Raw genomic sequence first — 21,633 nt, 5'->3', positions numbered from 1 at the left:
GTAGGAGTAAGTCACCAACCCCTTAAAATCTTACTGCACAGCCCTTTGTGCAAATAAGGATGATAACTTCTTCATCCATTCCAAAGAGCTTCACCTTGGGGCAACTTATTTGTGCTGGAATTCCAATTTTGATTGCATGTTATTATTTTTTTTCCAAAATCTTGCATACGATATAAGGATATAAGGATATATAAGGATATAAGGATATATAAGGATATAAGGATATATAAGGATACGATATAAGGATATAAGGATATAAGGAGGCATTAGCCCACTGCTCCAGTGGGCTAATGCCTCCTTAAGTAACACCAGCTGCCTGCAATTAGTGCAGGTTCGCATCCCACCAGGCTCAAGGTTGACTCAGCCTTCCATCCTTCCGAGGTAGGTAAAATGAGGACCCAGATTGTTGGGGGCAATTAAGCTGACTTTGTAATAATGCCGCTTGCGGGGGTGTGTGAAAGCCCTAATAAGCAGGCATATACATAGAATGAAGGCTACTGCTAAGCTTGTAAGCCGCCCTGAGTCTTCGGAGAAGGGCGGGATATAAATGGAATTTAAAAAAAAAATATACACAAGCAAATGAGAACTACCCATTGGCATCCAAGGTGGTAGCATGTATAGGTAGTCCTCAAAGTATGACCCCAGTTGAGAGCCCAAAATTTCTGTTGCTAAGTGAGACAGTTGTTAAGTGAGCCGTGCCTCATTTTACGACCTTTTTGCCACCGTTGTCAAGGGAATCAATGCAGCTGTTAAGTTAGTAACATGGCTTTTAAGTGAATCTGGATTCCCTATTGACTTTGCTTGTCAGAAGGGATCCCATGACCCCAGGACACCGCAACCATCGTAAATATGAGTCGGTTGCCAAGTGTCTTTATTTTGATCATGAGACCATCAGGATGCTGCAACAGTCATGAGTGTTAAAAATGTTCATAGGTCACTATTTTCAGTGCTGTTGTAATTTTTAACAGTCAATAAATGAACTGTTGTAAGTCAAGGACTACCTGTACTGCACCTTTAGAAAGCCACTTGGAAGCCTGAGAGCAGAAGAAAGGCTGAGAAGCAAACAACTTGAAGGATAACTTCACAATGAAAGCTTTAACTTCATCGTATCGTCCGTAAAATCAGCAGCAAGATGAGATGGGAACCGTGATCACACACCTCATCTCTCTGAGAATTGATCAATGTAAGCCTAAAATGTCCAGAGGGCTATTTTTCCATTTAGTGTGCAGTTGAGGCCAGTGTATGAGTACACTATGATGATCATGCCCTACTTGAATGTTGCACTTCGACAGCACTGAAATTTACTGAACAATTGCCAGATGAAGGAGACAAACACTTTACCCTCAAAATCTAGATTGAAAGCTATAAATAGAAGGAAGGGCTCACCATATGAATCAAACCTTGAAGGGGGATAAGGGCTCACCATATGAATCAAACCTTGAAGGGGGATAAAACAGCCTTGGAGTCTTATTGCTGCGTTGACTCTCTCAACTTCTGAAACTTCTCATCCGTTAAGGTCTTGGATATCTATGGATGATATGCACTGGGATGTGATCTGCTTTTTAATCTGTTCGTAAAACCAGCAAAACAAAATTTTATGTGCAAGAATGTATTTATATCATAAACCTAAGTCAGGTTTATGTTTATGTTTATCCATGTCTTTTTGGCAATGTCATGTAAAACACATGGAAAGTTTCTGTTGAATGCTCTTAACAAAACCAGAGCTTCCAAAATTGTAGTTGTAGATAAGAACTATAATTCTGCAGTTTTTTTTTCTGAACTAGAAATATACCTCTCTCTGATAAATGTATATGTAAGCATAGCTTTACAAATGTAGTAAATAATTTTGGATTAAAACTGTCCATAAAATATTTTGCTTAAAAATAATCTGAGTCAATCAACATATAGCAACCATTCATTCTCCCACATACACAGATTCTCTCTCTCTCTCTCTCTCATATTCCCTCCCTTCATCAGATGCAATAAATGAATGGATGGATGGATGGATGAATGAATGGAGAGGGAGGGAGGGAGAGACCAGGAGAGAGATAGGTAGCTGAAAGATAGCTGAACTGAGAAGGGAAGAGAGAAAAATGGGCACATGGTTGCACACATAGAATTGTGGTGGCACGGTGTTTAGAAATCAGTATTGCAGACTGACTCTGCTCACTGCCAGCAGTTCGATCCTGACCGGCTCAAGGTTGACTCAGCCTTCCATCCTTCCAAAGTCAGTAAAATGAGGACCCAGATTGTTGTGGGCAATATGCTGATTCTGTAAAGCAGAGGGCTGTAAAGCACTATGAAGCAGTATATAAGTCTAAGTGTTAGTGCTACTGCTATCTTAAACTAAATATGTCTTTTCTTGGGATTATGTTACAGCATGGAGGGCAAAGTTGCAGCGACTTTAAGGAGTTTCTGGCAGCTGCCATGTGAGTGTCCAATACTCTTTAGAAGCCTTTTGTTGTTGTTGTCTCTTTGAAATCTGATGCAACAAAGAACTCTATTAAATATAGCTAATCTTCATATATTTTCAGCACCAATATTTGTAATTGTTTATACTTCACATTCATTTGTTGTTGTTTTTTAAACACCAACTTCCATTCTTTTCAGCAAATAAAGATAATGGCATATACCCACCCTATTCATGCCTGGGAAGGAATCTTGCATTTTTATAGGCATAAAGAACTAAGAGTTTTGTTGGGTCCTTGGTGCTCTCTCAGCTTTGTTGTTTTCCTGCAAGCACCAAGGACCCCACAGTTCAACCCTGAAATACAAATATTCTATTCCATTGGTACTAAGAGATTTTTTTTTCCTAACAGTGATTTGTTGAACAAGTCAGAATGGTATGGCTCACATTTCATCTTAAGTTAACAACCAAATGCACTGTGGTTTACTGCCACATGCAAAGCAGGACACTACAGCTGTACTATAGGAAGAAAGATATATTAATGAAAATCATATGCTGAAACCGTATCTGGCACTAACATCTACAAAGTTGCCAAACAATTCACTTCATATAATCACACAATGTTTTGGTTTAATAAACTCATTCAGAAAAAAAACCCCATGGAATGGGAAATACCTTTTAATCTATATCGTATGTTCTTAGAGTAAGTTGAAAAAGCAATAACATCTGTTTGCTGGTTTCATACCGTATCACACAAAAGAAGGAAAAACTAGAAAAAATCTTTTCTTACAAGTTACTTATGTTTAATGCTTAAAAGTTTGAATGCACAAACAATAATCTACCATTATAGAAGTACTTGTGGTCAATACAATGCATTAGAACTATGTACAAGACACAGTTTAGTATCAAAATCTTTCTACACTGTAGAGTATTACGAAACTGTTAATGACATCAAACACTGAGCACTTAACACATTATTATTAATATTATTATTTGCTACCACATTTGGAACTTCAATGAACAGTCCATTTTAACTTGCAGCATTAACCCATTTCTAGTATGAAATTAAGTAATTTTCTACTTACACAATAAAGGTTTATCTACACAGTTCTTTTGATTTTGATCCATAGCAGCAAAGGCACTGTACATCAGCAGATCCACAGACTTAAAGGGGTTTATTTTTTTTTTAAAGCATTCAAAAGGAATATGTCACAGGTCATAGTTTAACAGCAACAACAACAACATAAAAAGATAACACATGGTTTCTGGCACAATGGCTCAGCCTGCGTCCATTTCAGGGACGTTCAACTAAGACTTGGATAGAACTGGCGGTAAATAAAGCAAGTCCTTCTCTGAGTGAAAAAAATCCATTTTGTTCTGTACTTCAGAATGAGTGCTCTTCTAAATTCTAACTCTGAGGTCCTCACTTTTATAGTTTGTATTCGTGTCGGAATCCATTCCCTTCTCAGTGCCATCTCCAATGAATATATCAAATATTTTTTTTCCTGTAATCTTTAGAACTGCAAAATTGCCCAAAGGCGCATATCTTTCTTTTCAAAGAAATGTAGCAAAAACATCCAGAAAAAATGAAGATGATCTTTGAGACATGTTATTGTACTTCTCTCTGAAACGTACAAAATAAAAGTGATATTAAAAATTCTGACCAATGCACTCGATTTTAAACATCTCAAAGTATAATCATTATATACTCTACAGGAAGTTGACAAAACAATGTCAAATTGGCTGCTTAAAATAACTTGTTAAGAGTATAGCTGGTTTTGGCTTGTATTTTCACAATTTCTTGTATTTAATTTTCCCGTAGAAATATAAAATTATTAAATTTGCTGAAAATATGGGGTCCACATAAACATGCATGATCCACTCGCCTCGGCATGTGGTTGCCTCTCATAATGGAGCACATCCTCAAAACAATATTATTATTTTTAAGCGGATCTTAAGGAAAAATCAGAACTCATATTATCTGAACTACCTAAATGATTTTTAAAACATCGTAAGAATATAGTTAGGATACCAAGCCACCAGAGAAAACATGACTGACTGACAATTCAGGCCAAAATAGTAAAAAAGTGGTCTTATTAAATAAAACTTGCAGATGAGTAGAGGCTATAGAACATGGTAAAATAGGATTTCACCCCTTCTATAGTTTTCAAGAGAAGAGAGAAAGAGAATAAAATGCAATATAGATTGATCAAATTTATAGATTTGTTGTCCATTATTGCTTGTTTTCAGATATAAACTTCAATTACAGTTGATAATTGTAACTATGGCAATCTTCCCTGACCTGAGTTCCCTCCAGATGTGTAAACTTTAGGATAAAGCAATGGCTGGAAATTTGGGAAGCTGAAAGTCTACTCATCTGGACAGTGTCCAAGGTGTATAAGACTCTGCTCTGGGAATAAACCTGGCGAAGCCTTGGATTTACAAGCTTCCCATTTCCTTTTATTCTAGTGCAGCTTCAAGGAGATCAAAAATCATTCCTGATCATTGGCTGTATTGGCTGAGATAGTTGTTAAGTTAACATCCAAAACAGCTGGATAGCCTGAAGCTGAGGAAAGCTAGTTTAGGAGAAATAAACACAAGACTATCAACTATGATTTGAAGTATTTTTTTTTATAAACCTCACTCAATATTAACCAGTTTGTCTCAGTAGACATAAGCAGCCATACTTTATTTATAATGAAAATGAATGCTTTTCATTTCATTGCATACACACTACAGAAAAAGCCTGTGGTTTTTGGAAGGTTTATACATGCAACACTTAATAATAGATTAGTGTTATTTCCAGGCAAATCCATAGTCTGGGAGATGGGCTTGTCATTATCAAAGTTGCTGTTCAGATATTATAACCATCCATATCTGAATGACATGATGACTAATGGAGAAAAGATCCTATTTCTCTAGCATGTTTCATATTTCATATTCCTACAGGTTAATGTGAACTAGGTCACTGCCATTTGTAATACTGTATTTTTTTAAAAACTACATGACTTAATGAAACTCTTGGCTTAAATAATATCTGTAGCACTAATGCAGACACACATAATTAGTGCATACACACACACATGCACAAACACAGAGAAATTTGCCCTTGCTTCTCAATAGTCACACAAAACCCAACAATATAGTCATCAAGAATGTAACGCACCTTCAAATCCAAGGCAGACGCCGACTACTTTGTTTAGTCAGTTCCTTGTTAGAAAGATTTCTTTAACAAAATAAATACATTACAGCTATGTTACATAATTAAAAGAGTCAGTTCCCTGTTAAGTATGCTTATTCCATCTTCTTCCAAGTAGATAGCTGAAGATTTGGTTTTATATGTTCTTAATGAGTGCTTGCTATTAAATAGCAAGTCTAGTGGGAAAATTCCACAACTGTGTTGAACGTGTTCATCCCTCAGATTGGGAAACAAGAAAAATAAAAGTAATATACAGCAAAGTGCTACTAGAAGGAGTACGGTTTTCATTCAGATTTGTCTTTAATAAATAACTTCATACACTGTAGCCTTCTTGTCCCCAGAGCCAGTGACAATGTATTTGTCATCCACAGAGATATCACAGCTAAGTACAGAAGATGACTCTTTGGACTAAAACAAGAAAAAAAAGCATGTGTTAACCATTCTCTGCATAAATCAGATGAAATAGTAAATTAGTTCCTTTTAAGAAATAAAACAGTTACAGGATGGTTCAATTATACATTTCTGCTTCCTGTCTGGTATTATTCTCCAGTCTGTGCATCTTCAAACTTAATTGCAGTTAACTCTCCAGGCTTGAGAGAATAATAAGGTTGTACTTGGCATACATGTACTCTTCTCTAGAGATTAAAATCAACAAAACACACTTGTTACACAGTATTATTTTCTTTCTTGCAGCCTTGAAGAGTTTAAATAAAACAGAAGTGACCTAATGTGTATTCACAACCAATTGGGACAACCAGATGTCTAAAAGCAGCCCACAGAGGAGGCAGTTTGTGATAGAAAATGAATGGTTTGGTTTGCTTAAATACAGTTCAAAGCCTACTTTTAGCTGAAAAATCAGTCACACGCTCTATGCGGTGCAGAAAAACTTGGAACCTAGCTTGAATTCGGGCTTCGCAGGGGAAATAATTAGGCTTCAGTGATCCTGTCAGCCAATTGCGGTTTTGCTGCCTGATTGTGGGAAACAGGCCTCAAACCAAACAGAGGCGTGGCATGAGAAAAATGCAAAAGGCAGACAGAGTGGAGTGAAAAGAAAGCTCAGGAAGGCCAGACTCCAGAGTAGCAAAACAAGATCCTTGGGATCAGGCAAAACAGATCCTTGGGATCTTGAAAACAGAGGGAAACATGCCCCCACATGCTTTGGAGACAAACAATTGAAATCTCCATACTTGGCTTCATACCACTACCCAAAGCTACCAAAACCACCTTTAAATTCTTCCTAGTGAGCCATATGTCTTGCCTCTCTTTCATTGTTTCTACTGTTTTGTTCATTATTGCATGGATTTCTCTTATTATACCATTTATCCTTGTGGTTATTATACTGTTGTTACTGCATGTATACGTGTGTATACACATGCATGCCCACCAGAAAAAGTTCTGATTGCTACAAAGATTCCACTTTGTAATAGGTGTGGAAGAAAAACCACCATTATTTACCCTTTAATAGCAATTTCAGCAATGGGGTTGGAAATGGATTCAGCATAAAATGAAAGGCTTAAAAACAGCAAGGCTTTAAAATGTTATATAAGGTTCTCAAAGGATGAATATTGCAACACTACTGAGAGCAGATTTGATCAACGGATATGCTTTGTAAAATCTACCACTGGCAGAGTTTATACAGTACGTGTAATTATTATCTGACATAAGCTAAAATGAAATGAAGCACTTAAAGCTCATGGTATCAGTCCATCCCTGGGATTTGCCCAAATAATATGCATATTATCTTCCTCCATTTCTCCTTCCCAACTGCTGTATGCTGGATCATTAGGTGTACATCGGGGAAGTCCAACCTTGGAAACTTTAATTTCTGTGGACTTCAACTCTCTGAATTGGGGAATTCTGGGAGTTGAAATCCACAGGTCTTAAAGTTGCCAAGGTTGGACATCCTGGGTCTACATGATTTGGGGCTGAAAAGAGAGGGACTGGTTAATGATTTTTACCTGAAATATACTGGCTCCATAGGGTGTTCTCCATGCATTCAGAAGATTATCCTTTCCAGTGCTTACAAACCATTTGCCTGAAAACACATTTTATATTATAATTAGAGGAAATGGATTAATTCTACATCAGCAAAACTCCACTTCTTATCTCCCTATCTCCATTTGTGTTTTCTTCTGGTCAAAGCAATACATTACATCAAGATTTCACAAACATTCAGTCACACATGCAAAATTAAACAGTATCTTTCCTTTTCTGTTTCTATTGGAATTATGTTTAGCAAACAGACGAAAAAGCCAGCATGTACTAAATTGCTTACCACAATGGGCAAACTTAAGGGATAACACACAACTCTCGTGAAGATGGAGCTGATATTTGTCTGGTTTTGTGACATGCAACACTTCAACATTGCTGTTTTCCATCCCTACTGCCAACCATTCTCCAGTAGGGCAATAGCCCAGCGAGAAGATCTGAAATTATAAATGCATACAGATTATGACTTAGATACCTGGTGACATAATTATTGTTCTTTGAAAGACAAAAAAAGAAAAGAAAAGAAAAATCTTGTTAAAATTTTCTTTCAAAAGTTGGCATTACTGCAGTAGATCAAGATAATAAGTTCCAATAACTAAAGCCCAATTAATGCTGGGTAACATATATCAAATGGACTGAAATAATATTCTCAAATACATTATCTTGGAATAAGTTCTACAGAAATGATTATCTAGAGGAGGGGTGTCCAACATTGACAAAGTTAAGACTTCAACTCCCAGAATTCTCCAGCCAGCTTGACCGGCTGGAGAATTCTGGGAGCCGAAATCCGTAACTCTTACTGTTTGTAAGATTCTGCATCTCTGAACTAGAGAACTCATTCAGTCTGAGAGCTTGTGAATAAGACTCAACAACCCTTTGAGGATAAAGAAAGAATTGTTATCTACCCAATTCTGCAATGTTAAAAAATATTTCCTTTCCTGCCCTAATCTATTAAAAGAATGCAAAAAGCAAAACCGAAGCGAAGAATGACTTCCGTATGTCATGGGTTCTGTAGAAGAGTACCTGGGATGTGAAGTCGTGCTGCTGCAGTTGCCTCCCTTCCCTCAGGTCCCAGGATCTGACAGTATTGTCCAAGCCTCCCGTCCACAGCTTAGTGCCATCATTGGAAATGTCAATGCAGCTGGCTCCATCTGTATGGCCCTGGAATTGCCTAAAGATGCCAAGTTGGGGGACAATCACTTTGGAAAACATTCTTCTGCTAAAACGTTGCAAAAGTTTCCATGCCAACTTTTAAGGGATCCCCAAATAACAGAGAAAGCAAAGCAATGATTTCTTAAAGGGGAGAAGGGCATCCATTGAATTTTAAAATGCTGGAAACACCTTTCTGAATTCTTGCAACTGTTTGAAGTTACAAAGGCAATGGAAAAAAAAGGTGACTTACAACCAATCCTTGCACTTACAATTGTCCCCATAGTCACATGATCAAATTTCAGGTGCTTGGCAACTAACATGTATTTGCAATGGTTGCAGCATCCCAGGGTCATGTGATTCCCCATTTGTAACCTTCCCAGCTGGCTTCCAGATTTGCATCTCCAGCACATGATTTACTTAACAACTGTAGTGATTCATTTAACAGCCATGGCAAAAATTGTAAAATCAAGCTTGACTAGCTTAGCTTAGCAATGGAATTCTGATCCCACTATCTGTACGGAGTAAGACTACAAAGGAAAGGGTTTTGGTATTTTAAAAGGCACTTCGAAAGAATAGGTGTTTTATTACATTATAAGGTTAACCTGCTACATTAACACATTTTTTAAAGTCTGGTGTTGAGCAGTACAGAAATATCACCAGTAAACAAATTAATAAATAAAGGCTTATGTTTAGAGAAGAGTTCTGTATCATAAAAAGCCCCCACTTCCAGTTTTTTAAATGCTGTTTCAATAAAATAACGTCTCTTACTGCAATATTTTTTTCTAAATAGATCTATGTAATTCAGTTACATAAATTACAAAAATTCAGATTTTGGGGGAACATAATCAAATACAGATATTTAACACTTCAGTATATACCCAGGACCACGTCTTCTGTCCCTGTAAGACCTTTTTAAAAGATATTTAAAATCAATTCTTTGTTTAAAAACAAAACAAGATTCTTAAGCACCTTCCATAATTGATAAGACAAGTACACCCTGCATGAGACCAATTGTTAACTCTATCATTTGTTGCTACCCATGTCACTCATCATGCATAGGGCACAACTATCCTTACAGAGCCTCCAAAAAGGCTGCCTAATATTGCCTAGTATTCCAGGATCCTAAAACAGAGTGGGCATCTTGCTACTCAAGCACATCTTCTACACAGAAAGGTTGAAAAGAAGAGGGAGGTGGATAGAGTATAAGCACTTTTCTCTGCTTTCCTTCCACACAGTTGGTCTGACAGGCTTTGTGAATGTCTGAACAGGACTTCAAAGTGGTTTTAATACAGAATATCCTCCATTTGGTTATGAGCTGATGACATCTCATGTTTTCACAGAGAATTATTCTTTAGATTGTGCACAGGCTATTCGTTTTCATTTAGTTTTTCTTTCCACTAGAGATAACTGCAAACCAATATTTCTCTGTGAATTCCCAGCCTGGGGCTACTCATACTCTTATCTCTATTTAATTAGGTTTACTACTTGCCCTGCCCTCAGATCTCAGGAGCAAATTAAATTCAGACATAACATTTCTTCCCTCCCCCTCTGCCCCCAGGACTCATAATGAGACAAAGAAGAAACAACAAAGGCAAAAGATGGATTTTTTTTAAAAAAAAGAATAAAAACACAAATGACTGGTATACTAGTGACACTCTTTGGCAGGATCCCAAAATCATATCTACATGGTTATTACCATCTGCAAGCATATATTTTTCTATTGCCCTCTAGTTCTTCATTACCCAGTTACAAAGACACCACTTTATTTTAATCTCCCTACAGTATCTATATAAAACTGATATTCTAGTGGATGCCTTGAGGCATCCCGTGAATTTGGAAAATCTACAGAGCCCTGCACGAATCAGAAATCTAGCTCTTCACTGCCAGTCAGACAGATAGTCAGGCAGAAAGACAGATACACAATCAAGTTCAGCTTAAGGTTGAAAGAGCTGCTAATGGTCTCTGTTGGGAAAACAGCACTTTGCTGATGGATTTCTTGCATGATGGCCTGAAAAGGTTGCAGGCACACAACAGGCTCTGTCACTCTTCCCTGTCTAAAAGATGGAATAGCAAAGATGGGAGAAAGATTCTGAAAGGTAAGGGACATTGAGCAGCTTGGTAACCCGGCAACAGCTTCTTTTACCAATGCTTTTTAATCTGGTTTGATTGACTTACCTGACCAGGGTCTGATTGTGCAGGTCCCATACTGCAATGTTCCCATCGCTACAACAGGAGAAGCACACCTTGGAATCGGGGCTGATTGCTAGAGCATAGCAGGCAGGCGCTGAGGATGTCAACTCTGCTTTTATACGTGGGGTGGGCGCCGCCAGGTCCCAAATGGATAACGTGCTGGCTTCCCCACCGACAATCAGGGTACGGCCATCGGGGAGTAATCTGCAGGAGCGGATGTAGTTATCTCTGTTCTGTAGACATAGAAAGCACCACCAAGAGATTACTCGGAAGAAAGAAAAAACATAATAAAACGAGGCAGAAATCTATAAAATTACTGTATTCCCTTTTGGTTTTAATGAGCTCACGAACCATTTGAATGTAGGGCTAAAAAAAAAAAAGTGGAACAATGCTTTATGTTTTCTTTAAGAAACAGCCATCATTCTCAGCAAAGAGTTGTTTTTTACAAAATCTGTCCCGTGACCAAAATAAGTTGCAAAAACTGGAATGCTCCAGGGTGATCTGGAAAATACAGACGGATCTCTTTCACAGAGGTTTCATTCAGCACATGTCTAAAGATCATGAAATATCTAGTAACAAAACACCACATCTATGAGAAGGAGAAAGATTTGATCCTGGAGCCCTGAGACATAACTGTCTCTTTCTCTCTCTCTCTCTCTGGCTTTTGAACTTGATGCTAAGATTCATCAGGAGTTGAGAGGGTTTCATTTTCTCTCCCAAAATGCTGCGCTAAATTTGCCCCTTTATCACAGTTCTCTACTGTGCATTTGTTCATTTTCATTGTGGAGGAAATAACATGCAGGAAGAGGAAGATAACACAAGAATGCTGCAGATCACTGGGTAATTGTGGGGGTGGAGGTCGGTGCAGATTTCTGCACACATGCAAAATGAGAAACAGATCAGAACAGCATGTCAAAAACCAAAGATAAATTAAATTGTTTAGTGTGGATAATTGGTTCTAGTCTATAATTAACAGCTACACGAAACCACAGATGAGACTGCTAGTAACAAGGCCCACCTATACCTTTCATAATCTCCTGATAATGTTCAGCATACTTTGATTTGGTAAAGTTTTCAGTAAAAACAACAATGTTAAATAGGGGAATAAGGGAAGGCTCACCAACGGGGATCTGGTTATCATACAGAATTAATAGTCTCCTATTTAGTGTGGGAGTTTTACCTTGACTCAGTGTACGGGGAAAAAAATACTGACATTTGGATGGTTCTTTTTTGAAGATGAAAAAAATAATAGAAGCAATTGTTTCTTCATGTTCTAAAAGGCACCGACCTATTGAAGTGTAGTGAATCCAGCTTTAAATTGAGGGATATGGAATTAAAACCTTACTTCTAGCTACCTACTTATGTTTAATGGTGTTTCTACTTAAGCTATCCTACTGTCAACATTGGTTTCAGTCAATGGCAAAACTGATGAATCTTTAAAAAAATATCTGACAAAGGATTGGGAATCTTCCAGTACAAATGTGGACAGGCAAGAAAGACTGTTAGAAGAAAGTCCCACGGCATGAAGAAAACAGTTGCAGGATACTTCTACCGCTCAGTTTAACTATGAGGGCAATTCGGAAATAAACCTCCCATTTGGTTATCAATGACAGACACTCGCAGATACAGAACTTTTATTATACACATTAGAAAACTACAACATTACGTTACTTTTGGACATAATCGCCATTTAAATTGAGGCACTTGTCATAACATCTTACAAGGTTTGAAATTGTTCTGTACCAGCCTGCTACCGGCCCTGCAGAAAAGGCAGGGACAACCCCTTTTACAAGAAGGCAAGAGGCTGGAATTATGCCTGCCAAATTTATTGCTACAAAAACAAATAGAACAAAACACGAAACAAGAAACAGGAGCTTTTCAAGCGGTTGCCTTCAGCAAACCAGCCCTCCCACGCATTCCCCCTTAAATACAGTTCAGGGCGTGGCTTCTCTCTGCCTCCTTCCGAGGAGCCCCATTGCCTTCCTCTGTTTACTCCTGATTGACTGCCTCCTGCGTCGGGCGTCCTTGAACAGGGCCAGCTGTGGGTCATCTTCATCCATGCTGTCAGGCTCACACAGCTGGGTCTGTGTGGTGACCAGGTGAGAGGGGCCTGGCTGAGGGCTCTCATCAAGCTGTCCAACCCCCTCAGCAAGCTCTTCAACACCCCCCTCCTCCTCCTCCTCCTCTGAGTCGTCCAACCCAACTGCCGAACCTACAGGCTGACCCTGAATCACAACAGAAATTCCTCAGTAGTAGTTGCTTGGCGCTAAATCTGGGCTATCAAGATGATGGGGTGATCAAAGACATCCCAACGGAACTGTTTCAAAAGTTCTTCAGTGCACCTAGCGGTGTGCGGGCATTGTCATGAACCAACAGCACACTGGAAGTGATGCCACAGAAAATCCTGCCAAATGTGAAGATGCCAAAGGAGTACTGCAAGTGAAGTTCATGGAGCATGGTTCAACCATCAGTTCAGATATCTACTGTGAAACGTTACGAAAACTCGGACGAGCCACCCATAGCAAGCATCAGGGACTCAACTCGAATGGCGATTGTGTCGAAAAGTAATGTAATGTTGTAGTTTTCTAATGTGTATGATAAAAGTTCTGTATCTGTGAGTGTCTGTCATTGATAACCAAATGGGAGGTTTATTTCTGAATTGCCCTCGTACATTGCCCACCTTCAGCCATATAACCAACATTCTTAAGCATGATATTTCTGTTAAAAAAAGTGGAAAGGTCTTTTTAACATTCATTAAATTCCATAGTCTATAAAAAGAGGTTAAAGAATTAATCAGCTAGTAAAGATTAACAATCCCTGGCCACTCGTATCTACAGAAACTAGATTAAAATATCACAAACACCAAATTATTTACGTAGGGCACAGATATCCTTCTAAAGCCATCGTTCTCATTAAAGAATTACTGTTATTTTTAACTCACCAAACAATCCAGCTGAGAGACAGGACTTTTATTTCCTGGATGACTGATATCCCAAACCTTGACACATCCTTTTCCACCAGTGTACACGTGCCTTGTTGGGTTGCTAATAGTAACTGCACATACCACTTCCCCGTGGTTTAGGGTATTAATCTGTCGAGCATGACGTGGAATTCCTGGCCCAATAAGGGCATCAGGAGGGAAAGGTACAGGTTGCATCTGACCATCAGCACTTACATGAAATGAGTACGCTCTAGGTTAAGCAGAGAGAAATCCTGTTTTAATTACTCATCTACTAGCCAATGCAAACTTACCAAATACAGTTTAAGGTTTTATTTAATTTATATACCGCCCTTCTCCCTGGGGACTCAGGGTGGTTCACAGGGCATATATAAATAACAATACAAAAGTTAAAAAAGATTAAACCAATGCCCAATTAAAACAATAATACCATTCAAAAACAACAATTTAAAAACCCATAATCCCCCATCAGGCCAGACCAGCTAATTCAAATAAGTGGGTCTTCAGGCCGCGACGGAAGGTTCGGAGGTCTGATGCCATCCGGAACTCCACCGGCAGTTGGTTCCATAATGCCGGGGCGCCCACAGAGAAGGCTCTCCCCCTGGGGGCCACCAGTCGGCATTCCCTGACTGGAGGCACCCTGAGGAGGCCCTCTCTGTGGGAATGCACAGGGCGAAGGGGAGTTGACGCTGGCAGCAGGTGGTCCCCGAGGTAACCTGGACCCATGCCATGTAAGGACTTAAAGATCATAACCAAAACCTTAATGCTAATGCACAGTTTGTAAAATACATAATATTATGTTACTATGTTTTAAGTTGTTGCTGAGTGGGAAAGGTATTTTTATTTTGACTGGAACAAAAGGTAGGTTGGAGCATGCTGAACAATATATATATATATATAATCTGGAGTAGAACATTGTACGATTGGCAGTTATGTCACCTGCAAAAAATTTATAAACAGGTTTCTTGAAATATTCTTCCAGGGAGAGAGCATTCCAGTGCTTAAAATTGCTATGCTTAAAGTATAATATGTTGAAGTCCTTAGGTAAAACTTTATTAAAGTTGATCTAGAGCATAATGCAAGGACATGTATAGTTAACAGATCTAGCATCCACATGGAAATCTAATTTAGGATACTGAAGATAGTTCACAAATATCTTCCTTGAAACAAAAACCTCTTTCCTTCTTTGCAGTAAAAACAAGTAAACTCAATTAAAATATGTCAAAGAAATGGTACTTAATGCTGTGTAGAAGTTAGGGATTAAAACTTCTATCAATTCCAACCATTGCTCATACTGGCTGGAGATAATATCAACTGCAATCCAAAACAGCTGGAGGGTTTTACATTGCCTGTTCTTTATTTTCAGATAAATAAAACTATCATATAGTGTGCTTAGTGATTGAAAATGTAATCATATTATAGAAAATATCTGAAAGGACTTAAGCTACAAAGGCAAGAATTTGAAGAGATTAAACTATTCACCCATGGCTGCCAAACTTCTACTTATAAAGGATCTAAGTGCAAAGTTACTAAATGAACATGGTAATTCTAATATTTCATGAATGGTATCATTCAGGACAGGTCAACTAAATATATTTCCTATATATAGATCTTTTCTATATATGGTCACCCCACACCCATTATATAACAGTCTTACTAGACTTTATTTAAGTTACTGCTTGCTTTCACAGGAAGAGTTCAAATAATTATACTGGATTTGTTGTGTACTCTTCTCTTGCTGAGAAGTAAAGTAGGTGAAAACTACATTATTTCTATAATTGTTTCTCCCAACAGCCAGGCTAGTTATGGTAGGTCAGCTTTTTTTAGTCAATTTCCTCAGGGATCCATTTGTACACTATGATATCATATATATATTTTTTCAGTATTTCCAATCAAACAAAACACTTCAGTGTTCTTTTGTGCAATGTTGTTTATGGAATCCAGTGAGTCTGCATTTCCTTGTGGGGCTTCTTTTGTGCACAAAGGAATCATTTTTAAAACACAGGGGTGAAACACTAAAGACATGCACACCACAGAGCCTTTTGTAATTTGTCTTTCTGTGCCAAGCAGAGTTACCTTAGTCCAGCATGCCCCATTGCAGAAACATAACCCCTTCCCTATGCCCTCTTTTATCCACAGCATCCGATACCCTTGGCATATAGTCACCTACAGGAAAAACTGCCAAATAGGCTTTTAAGATTAAAAGGAGGATTAACCACCCTCTGCCACACATGGAATTCAGTATTGAGAGGAAGCAAAAGGAACAAAAGCTTAATAATATGATTGAGTTAGTGTGTTTAACACTCACGGTTTTCCTCCTGGGATGCCTGTCAGATTCGGAGGAATGCCTGGGACTCGCATATGATGATGTGGATCAAAACCAACCTGGAGTTTTCCCACAAACAGAATAAAGAAAGTTTTAAGCATTAATGGGAAATGCTGGAACCCTGCTTTTCAGCCTTACATCAAACGTTACTATGGAGAACCTTCTGCAAAGATTAAAAACTATATTGGGCTGTGCCAAGGTCCACAATTCAACATCCTGTTTCTAAAACTAGCCACTCATTTGCTTCAAAGAGACTTTCCACCTCATCAAATAATATTCAGAGACATAGTGCCTCTGAAGATAGCGGCAAGGAAAACCTTTAAAGCATCAATTATCAGTAAAACCATAAACAGAAGTAGAAGTCAACCCTGGAGAGATGAACTGAAATTAAAAATTCTATCAGTTTGATAGACGCCTGAGAAAGGAAAAATGGAACCTGGGAAATGTGATGCACAAAGTGAGCCTCTATGGGAAGTGTCACAAGTGGGAGGAAGATCCTGTGTCACCAGCCAGCTAGGAAGGTTGCAAATGGGAATCGCATGACTGTGGGATGTTTCAACCCTTGTAATGCCAAGTACACAATTTTTGATGACATGACCACAAAGATATTGCAATGGTCATAAATGAAAGGTCCCGTCATACGTCACTCTTTTCAGTGCTGTTGTAACTTTGAACAGTTGCTAAATGAATGACTGTAATCTGAGGACTAACTGTATTCAAAACTTTCATAATCTGGACAGAGAATTGCAATGTCCAGCTTTTCCCCCTCTTAATCAGTCCCTAGGTAAGCACAAAAGTACCTCATGAAATCATAGCAGCCATAGCACTTACTGTAGACTTATATACTGCTTCACAGTGCTTTACTGCCCTCTCTAAGCGGTTTACAGAGTCAGCATATAATATATTGCCAGCAGAGAAATCTAGACAAATATTTCTGAATTGCAGTCATTGAAATTAAGTCATTATAATGTCCAGAGTCATTAAGTCATTATAATGGCCAGCAGAGAAATCTAGACAAAGACTTCTGGATTGCCTTCATTGAAATTAAGTCATTATAATGTCCAGAGTCATTAAGTTATTATAATGGCCAGCAGAGAAATCTAGACAAAGACTTCTGGATTGCCCTCATTGAAATTAAGTCATTATAATGTCCAGAGTCATTAAGTCATTATAATTGCCAGCAGAGAAATCTAGACAAAGACTTCTGGATTGCCCTCATTGAAATTAAGTCATTATAATGTCCAGAGTGCTCTACTGGTATAAATTGCCTCTAACACAAAAATTACAGTCAGCAACCATTATCTTAAATATTGCCAAGTAAGTTCCATTCCCCAAGGAAAACTTAAGATTCAGGATAACAGTGATGTCTGATTCATATCTTATAAGCCACCACCTTGTTGGAAATAAGCTCCTCCCAGCATAATCACCTTTTACTGGGAAATAACATGCAAGAAACCTACCACTGGAGATCTTCCATAGGCAGCTGCAGCAGCAGCGGCGGCGGCGGCTGCGCTCATCTGAGGAGAGATGTTATGCAAACCCGCATATGCGGCTCCAGGACTGGTCAGTTCACCGTTCATTCCAGCATGGGGTACTATTCCAAATGGGGTAGGATAAGGGCATGGGACTGCCATGGGGGTTCTCAATCCTGAAGCTACAAAAGGTAAGAAATGGGAGAAAAGGAAAGGATGTTTACAAATTATATCATAAGAAAATGCTGGACTGAAGAAAGGGAAATCCAGGTGGGTAAGAAAAGGAAAGCAAACAAGGATTTTGCACTGGGTTATCTCAGTTTGTAAAGGTAAAGGTAAAGGTTCCCCCGCACATGCGTGCTAGTCGTTTCCAACTCTAGGGGCCAGTGCTCATCTCCGTTTCAAAGCTGAAGAGCCAGTGCTTGTCCGAGGACGTCTCCGTGGTCATGTGGCCGGCATGACCAGACGCCAAAGGCACACGGAACACTGTTACCTTCCCACCGTAGTGGTCCCTATTTTTCTACTTGCATTTTTACGTGCTTTCGAACTGCTAGGTTGGCAGAAGCTGGAACGAGTAACAGGCGCTCACTCTGCTATGCGGCACTCGGGATTCGACCCGCCAAACTGCCGACCATCTGATCGACAAGCTCAGCGTCCTAACCCACTGAGCCACCGTGTCCCTCAGTTTTTAGAGGGCTATAATTCCTTTGCAAATTTACTCAAAGAGTAAGTTCTCCATGATTAAAGAGGTCCCAAATGAAATTGAAGGAATTGGACCTAGGGTCATGGAACTGGAAGAAGCTATTTAAGTTCAGTCCAGGAATCCAAATTCAAATCCAAGAAACTTCCTGACAGTTAGAACAATTAACCAGTGGAACAACCTGCCTCCAGAAGCGGTGAAAGCTCCAACACTGGAAGTTTTTAAGAAGAGACTTGGCAGCCATTTGTCTGAAATGGTATAGGGTTTCTTCCCTGAGCAGGGGGTTGGACTAGATGACCTCCAAGGTCCCTTCCAACTTTATTATTATTATTATTATTATTATTATTATTATTATTATTATTATTATTATTATTATTATATTAAGAAATCCCTGCCTGCTGGCTATCCAGTCTTCTACATATGCAGAAGAATGAGGTACACCACCTCCCTAGACAACGGTTTCCCCTACTGAATTGCTTTTTCTGTTAAAAAGTATTACTTTACATTCAAGTGATACCTGTCTTCTTGTAACTAAAAACTATAATTTCATCATCAATCAGACTTGGTGTATTTAATGTAAAATTCTTTTAGGAATCAAAAGAATGCCAATATATTCCTACTCGGTGTTTTCGAAACCGAACATCCTCATTTGCTCACTTTAAGTGACTTAATTTCCAGGCTTCTGATCCTTTTTTTTCTCTCCTTTAAACTTTGTTTGAACCTTTTTATTTATTTATGCGGAGGTGTCCCAAGTCCCTATCAATCCTTTCACCCACTGCTGAGTGGGACACATTTTCTGGGACAAAAGAAAAAAAAGAGCCGTTTTTCATTATCTGTTAGTATTTTAAATTGACGAGTTGGCACACTGAATCTTTTCTCTTTTTTTTAATTCTCAAAATAAATTTATTTTTTATTTATTTATTTATTTAATTAAATTTTTATACCGCCCTTCTCCCGAAGGACTCAGGGCGGTGAACAGGGCATATCTTAAAACTACAAAAGTACAAAAGTTAAAAAAGAATTAAATTATTGCCCACAATAAAAAACAATAAAATATATATATAAATATTAAAACCCTAAGTGATTCCCCATCAGGCCAGGCCAGCTTGTTCAAATAAATGGGTCTTTAACCCGCGCCGGAAGGAGCGGAGATCCAGTGCCATCCGGAGCTCAACCGGCAGCTGATTCCACAAAGCCGGAGCGCCCACAGAGAAGGCCCTCCCCCTGGGGGCCACCAGCCGACATTCTCTGACTGGAGGCACCCTGAGGAGGCTCTCTCTGTGGGAACGCACGGGGCGGAGGGGAGTCAACGCCGGCAGCAGGTGGTCCCCGAGGTATTCCGGACCCATGCCATGTAATGGACTCCTCCCTTTCCTTTTTTTCAAACATTTATTTTGTAATTATCAACAACCTACACTAATCTCAACAACACTCATTCTCAGTACTCCTTCTGACAGCTTTATTCTCTGTGGGGTACCTGGTACTTTCTTGGGGGTACAGTTTGTTTTGTTTTATTTACAGATAGCACACGCGGAAATAATACAGCTAGACTGACTTGTATTGTTTCCCTTGGATTTTCTAAACATATAGATCCCTTTTCAAGGACTTTCACCCATCCTGAACGTTTCCTATCAGCTTTCTTCCCTGACATCATGAATTTTGCTAATGATATTGGAGTTTATCCTTCCAGATTGCAGGCAGAAACTTCTGTTTGAATGCTGTTAAAAACGTCATAAACAAAAGATTTTTTTTTCTTATGTTGACTCAAACTTGCTTTTTTTTTCAAAAGGCCATTGAGGTGTTTTTATTATTATTATTATTATTATTTGAGGAGGAGGAAGAAGAAGAAGACGCTTCGCTTCTTATCCAAGAAGCTTCATCAAATGTATAAGAAGTGAAATGACTTCTTCTTCCTCAAATAAAAAACAGTCTAGTTGCCTTTTTTTTGGGGGGGGGGAGAGCACCTTTGAGACAACGATGACCTGCTTGACTGACAATTTCTAAAGACATTTATTTATTTTATTTTATTTATTTGATTTGATTTGTATACCGCCCTTCTCCCGAAGGACTCAGGGCGGTGAACAGGGACATAAATACCAAAATACCCAAAATACAGAAATTAAAAGCAAATTAAACCCTAGTGCCCAAATGCAGAAAATAAATTACATTAAAAGAATAATTAAAACAAAACCCATCAGACCAGGCCGGCTTGTTCAAACAAATAGGTTTTTAGGTCGCGTCGGAAGGAGCATTCCCTATGTTGAGCATAAATAACAAGTATTTTTTTGACACTGAGTTATTCAGGCCTTATCTTTCTCTTATAATGCAGAGTAGAACCATCTAGAAAGATTAATCTTGGTTTTGCACAGGTTTGTAAGGAATGTCTCTAGGTGTATTTCACTGGTCTCCAACCTGATTCCCACCAGATGTATCGGATTACAGCTCACATAATCTCCAATCATAATGGTAGTTAGTTATACTGATTACAGATTACAGAAGCTGTAGATCAGCCCATCTGGACAATGTCAGACCAGAAAAACCAGATGAGAGTTGCCCAAGATGAGGTAGCAAATCTAAGGGAGATATAAGATCTGACCATAGATCTACATTCAACACTCTACAGCTGTGTGCATGCAGCAAGCAGCAGATACTTGACAAATAAATCTAACCTTTCCCCTCTCCAATTACATTTACTAACCTAATGGATCGACTCCTGGTGGCTTTCCAGGAACAGGCCTTAATCCAGGTGTAGAATTACTTCCGGGTGTTGGAGCATCAGTACGTGGAGTTGGGGTATTAGATTTAGACACAGGGGTGGTGGATTTCTCATTCTGATATGGAGAAAAGCAGATTTTATGCACAAATCATAGAGAATGCAACTTGCACGAGTTCATTTTATTGAGATCTACATTGGTGTCCTTCTTAGTAGGCATTAAAACTAAGAGCACAGGTATGGGGTAGAATTTCTTTGGCTATTGTAATGAATATCAAACCATTACATTATTTGAATCAAAGAATTTTGATATTTCATATATTTCTTTGCCGCTCCCCATCTAGAACATGCCAAGTTCAAGGCTGCCTCTAATAAAGAACAGAACTAATGAACCATATTTCTTTTTAACAAGATGCAGAATATTAAATTATCCAATAGTAGTCCAGCCTGCAGCTGGGTGTGCTAATAACAGAGTTCAAGCAAATTGCATGATAGAAGCTGAGACAGTATTGAGAAATAGCAGTGG

At 38.7% G+C, this 21,633-nt stretch overlaps 1 protein-coding gene across 2 annotated transcripts in view; it reads right to left on the bottom strand.

Annotated features, from left to right (window-relative positions):
* Nucleotides 1–3,565: 3,565 nt before the first annotated feature.
* The window catches only part of LOC310635561 (transducin-like enhancer protein 4), a 178,062-nt gene continuing 159,994 nt past the window's right edge, over nt 3,566–21,633 (bottom strand). For both annotated transcript variants that reach the window (XM_083354624.1, XM_083354625.1), the window contains exons 12-21: nt 21,093–21,225; nt 17,683–17,876; nt 16,205–16,281; nt 13,879–14,128; nt 10,923–11,170; nt 8,619–8,766; nt 7,882–8,032; nt 7,565–7,641; nt 5,574–6,014; nt 3,566–4,031 (exon numbers count right to left, since the gene is read on the bottom strand). In XM_083354624.1, coding sequence (XP_083210750.1) covers nt 5,907–6,014; nt 7,565–7,641; nt 7,882–8,032; nt 8,619–8,766; nt 10,923–11,170; nt 13,879–14,128; nt 16,205–16,281; nt 17,683–17,876; nt 21,093–21,225 — 1,386 coding nt within the window. In that variant the 3' untranslated portion in view covers nt 3,566–4,031; nt 5,574–5,906. The remainder of the gene's footprint in view (nt 4,032–5,573; nt 6,015–7,564; nt 7,642–7,881; nt 8,033–8,618; nt 8,767–10,922; nt 11,171–13,878; nt 14,129–16,204; nt 16,282–17,682; nt 17,877–21,092; nt 21,226–21,633) is intronic.

Source organism: Vipera ursinii, assembly GCF_947247035.1.
Source record: "Vipera ursinii genome assembly, chromosome: 2".
NCBI classification, from domain to species: Eukaryota; Metazoa; Chordata; class Lepidosauria; order Squamata; family Viperidae; genus Vipera; species Vipera ursinii.
Note: the sequence above shows the minus strand (reverse complement) of the source record. Positions and strands in the feature narration are given on the sequence as shown.